This window comes from Ursus maritimus, unplaced genomic scaffold (genome assembly GCF_017311325.1).
Source record: "Ursus maritimus isolate PB19 unplaced genomic scaffold, ASM1731132v1 scaffold_26, whole genome shotgun sequence".
NCBI lineage: Eukaryota > Metazoa > Chordata > Mammalia > Carnivora > Ursidae > Ursus > Ursus maritimus.
The window spans coordinates 1,069,674-1,073,852 of record NW_024425119.1 but is presented as its reverse complement, the minus strand read 5'-3'; the positions used below and the strand labels follow the sequence as shown (position 1 = coordinate 1,073,852).

Below are 4,179 nucleotides of genomic sequence, written 5' to 3'. Positions count from 1 at the left end.
GGGGGGGGGGGGGGGGGGGGGGGGGGGAGGGGCCATGGCTCAGACACAAAGTCTGTTCACAGCCACTGAGATTAGGCAGCAGAGAAATAGCAAAGTTGGAGAGAGAAGATGGAAGCCCAGGGAGTGGTCTGGGCCCAGGACTTTGAGCACATGGAATTCAAAGGGAAAGGATATGGGGGTGGAGGGAGTGGGGAAGCAGGAAAAAACTAGTTGTAAAATTCAACCCGCTAATATTGGACCTAGGAGGGTGAGGGGCTGGGAGCACAGATAATACGTTGAATGTAAACATGTTTCCTTCATCACTCCCCACTATGACAGTAGGGGAGGCTCAGAAGGACTCTGGTCAAGACATCAGCCCCTCTGTGTCTCTATCTACATGGAAGTCTTCTGTGAACAAACCCCCAAGAAGTTGGGAGAGAAGGGCCCCAAGTAAAAAACCAAGGCCCAGAAAGCAAAAGTGATGTGCCATCCAAGCTAGCGAGTGACAGTCAAAACTACAATCCATGACTTCTGGTCCTTTGTCCGGGCTCCATTACACTACACAAAGCATACGAAGTGGGGAGGGGAAACAAAAATTCTTACAGTTTTACCCCCACCCCTTCCTAGTCTGGGGTGGAGGAAAGTGAGTATTTCCTGGCCTTGCTGCCAACTGTCCTCCTGCACTCTAACCTACCCTAAAAATACTTATCCACCCTCAAAGATTCCAAGAGTGAGGTCCCACATCCCAACTATAGGTGGGCAACCCCTGGGTGTCCCTTGTCATTAATCTCAACAAGAATGCCAGGGAGGAAGGCAGGGCAGGGGAGGATTTGCTCAGCCTCTCCATGCAGCCTGCCTCTCCCTAGAAATTCTCTTAAGCAGAGCAGAGTTAATGAGCAGGTCATTATCACCACCGTTTCTGATCCGCACCAGGCTTCCTAGAGGAAGGATAGATGGGAAATTGGATTTCCTTGAGCCAGTGGGAGCCCCAACTTCACATCTATCCAGGGACCCCATCAAAGCTGTTGTTCTAAGCCAAGATCTGACCCAGTCAGCAACAAACCTCGGGAAGGATAAGAGTTCTGGGTGCAGAGGGAGGGCAAGCCAATGGCTGATACTCCACAGACCCTGTAATAAGACTGGCACCAAACCCCAGCTGGATCCAGTGGCCATGTTGAATGCAACTTCTGAGTATTTTGCCTTTATTTTTTGCAAGCAGCATCAGTGCACAATGCAACAAAAGTTGTAAGCACGGAGGTAGAAATGCTCACTCACCCAAGAAAGGGTGCATTTTGGTCCTTAGAGTATGGACCCTCTCCTCCCCCAAGCTGAGAAGAGAGGAGTAGAATTGAGGAAGATCCTGGGTGAGCGTCTCCCTTGGAGGAGAGCAACTGGGCAGCTCCCAGGAGCCCAGCTCTTTCTGGGAATTCATGGCCACAAATTCAGGTAGGAATGAGGAGGGTGGTCGTATGTGTGGCGGGAAGGACAGGGCCTCCCCAGATTGCCTACTGATTGCAAGGGGCCACAGTGCAGACACAAGAAAACTATACTACACACACAGACAAACACAGACTTTGCATCTACCATCTGGAAAAAAAATCCAATAGACACTTCAGGGGAACTGTGGATTCTGGATCAGTTTCAAGGGCCTCGCTGATGGCCCGCACTAATCACAGCCTATACAAAGCTGGCACTTGCAAGCAAGGGGGAAGGCTTAAGGCCCAGCACCCCTGTCTGGGCACCCCCTTTTCACCACCCCCCGCACACACACACACACAATGGACAGGAACTAGGATGGCGGTGTGAAAAGCAAGAAGCAGAGGTGTCCGGCCCCTGGAGGCTAGATTAGGGTAGGGCATGGAGAAGGAAGACTAGAGTAGTAAGTGGACCTTCCTCCTTCACCATTAGCTGCTGGTCTCCCTCCAAGTAGTCTTGACCCAAGGGGTGCAGAAGGACACACTTAGCCCTATTAACAGTTCCGTCTTCCAAATAGAGGCTGATCAAATCTGGGTGAGAGACAGTCAAAGGACAAGGGGCTGGGGTCTCTCAACCCCAAAGCAAGCCCCTCTCCCTTATCCTTCCTCAATTCTGGGAGGCCACAGCCAAGGTATTGACATAGCCATGGGCACCCCCCTCGTTCTCCGAGATGCAGTGGCCCAGCTGGGAGCCTCCCTGAGGTGGTGGTGGTGGTGGTGGTGGGGCAGAAGGCGGAACCCCATAGCCCCCTCTCCCCCGACTGGGGGAGGCCCGACTCCCCCGGTCCCAACAGCCCTCTAGGGCTTCCAGGCCGCGGCAGCCGAGGAAGAAGAGGTTCTTGAGCATGAAGATGGAGAGGGGCTGCTGGTAGCTCACCACCAGGAGGCAGCGCAGCGCCAGCAAGGGCACGTCCACCAGGCAGCCGCCCAGCAGGCGCAGAAGGCGGCTACAGCTGCCCGGCCCTGAAGCCTGGCCCCAGGACGAAGCTGCCGCTGCGGCGTTGAGCTCGTAAAGCCAGAGCACCGGCGAGGCGAGGGTGAGGAAGTAGACTGCGATGAGCAGGTAGCGCAGGTGCGCAGGCAGCGGCACGCGGCCTTCCAGCGTCAGCTCCACCAAGGTGAAGCTGTCGAGCAGGTCCAGACACGTGCCCAGAAAGCAGCCGGCGGCTCGGTGCTGCTGGGGCTGCAGGAGCAGGGGTCCCGCCGAGCCAGGGGGGGCGCCCGCCTCGCTGATGGCCCGCACCAGGCTGTAGAGCAGGGGCACGGACAGCGCCATGGTGAGGCGGAAGCCCGTGGTGCCGAAGGGCGCGCGCAGCTCGATGAGGTCCAGGATGGACGTGCCCAGGATAAGCACCACCTTGGGCGTGAAGGCGATGGAGTAGATGAGCCAGGCCAGGTAGGCGAAGGCGAACTCGCCTGCTGCCCCGGCAGCGCCCGGGCCACCTGCGCCCCCGCGGCCGCCGCGAGCCTTGGCCCCTGCCGCAGCCCCGGCGGAGGCGGCCGAGGCGGCGGGCAGGTGTAGAGGCGGCGCGGCGTGGTGGTGGTGCTGGTGGTGGTTGTGCGCGCCGCTCGCCGCGCCGCCCCGACGGCCCCGGCTGTTCTTGGCGAAGAAAATGGCCCAGCCCACCACCACCACCAGGTCGGTGGCGATCCAGGAGCACCAGTACAGGTCGGTGACGGCGATGAGGTACAGGTCCAGCAGACCGCCCTGTGCCAGCAGCAGCACCACGGACAGCGCCTGGTAGCCCCAGCGGCACCCCGGGCTGGGGGCGCAGCCTCGGCGCCTACCCCTGCGGCCCGTCCGGGCCGGGCGGCCGCAGCAGCAGCAGCACGAACAGCAGGAGGTGCCGCTGCCTGTCCCGGTGCCGCCCGCGCCCCCGGCCGAGCGGCCCCCGGGGCCCCCGACGGCCCCGGCCGCTGCGCCCCCGCCGAAGTCCGCGGCTGTCATGCTGCAGGAGGAGGTGGGCGTGGAGGTGGAGGAGGAGGTGGCGGCCGAGGAGGAGAAGGCGGCGGGCGCGGGGTCGGCGGCTGGGGCGCCCCCCTGAGCCGGGGGTCCCTGGAGGCCCGCGGCAGCGGCTGGCACCAGCGGCTTGCTGATGCTGATGCTCTCGTCGTCGTCCTCTCTCTCGGCGCCGGTGCTGCTGCTGGGGGATCCGCCGCCGCCCCCGCCGCGTCTGCCGCCGCCTCCCCCCCGGCTGGTGCTGGTGCTGGTGCTGCTGTCGCCCGAACCTCTCCGGCCGCGGGAGGAACCCCCCCGGAGGAAGAGGGGCTGCAGGCGGGCAGCGGCAGGGGGCGGTGGGAAGGAGCCGGACGAGGACGAGACCGAGCGGGGGTTGCCGAGCGCTGGGTGCATTGTCCTCCGAGGGGCTCCGGGGGGCTGCCCAGCTGCTCCCTCCCCGCCAACCCCGGGCTGGCAAGGCGGCCGAGGGGAGCCGGGGCCAGCCGCCGCCTCCTCCCCAGCGGCTGGGACTCGTACCCGGGTCGGGCAGCAGAGAGATCCGGACTGGAGCCACCGGACTGGGCGAGCCAAGCCCCGGGTGGCTGGGAGCGGGGTAGGCGAAGAGCTGAACCCACCGCGGTGACTACGGGCGCGGCGGGGGCGGGGAGCTAGCCCAGTCGGAGAGGAAAAGGAGGCTGGCGGCGGGGAAACCAGGACTGGATTCAAGGGGGAGAGGAGGAGAGACCAGAGAAGGAGAAAGCCTGGCTCGCTGGATCAGCAGGAACA

At 62.2% G+C, this 4,179-nt stretch overlaps 1 protein-coding gene across 1 annotated transcript; it reads right to left on the bottom strand.

The window, feature by feature from the left end:
• Positions 1-46: 46 nt before the first annotated feature.
• On the bottom strand, positions 47-3,807 carry TMEM121B (transmembrane protein 121B). The gene has a single exon (XM_008704896.2). It carries the CDS (start codon positions 3,805-3,807, stop codon positions 2,062-2,064), a length of 1,746 nt encoding a protein of 581 aa, XP_008703118.2. The 3' UTR covers positions 47-2,061.
• Positions 3,808-4,179: the final 372 nt, after the last annotated feature.

What these genes read in the sequence shown, in the direction of transcription:
- TMEM121B (XM_008704896.2), bottom strand. Translation starts at nt 3,807, where the DNA reads ATGCACCCAGCGCTCGGCAACCCCCGCTCGGTCTCGTCCTCGTCCGGC.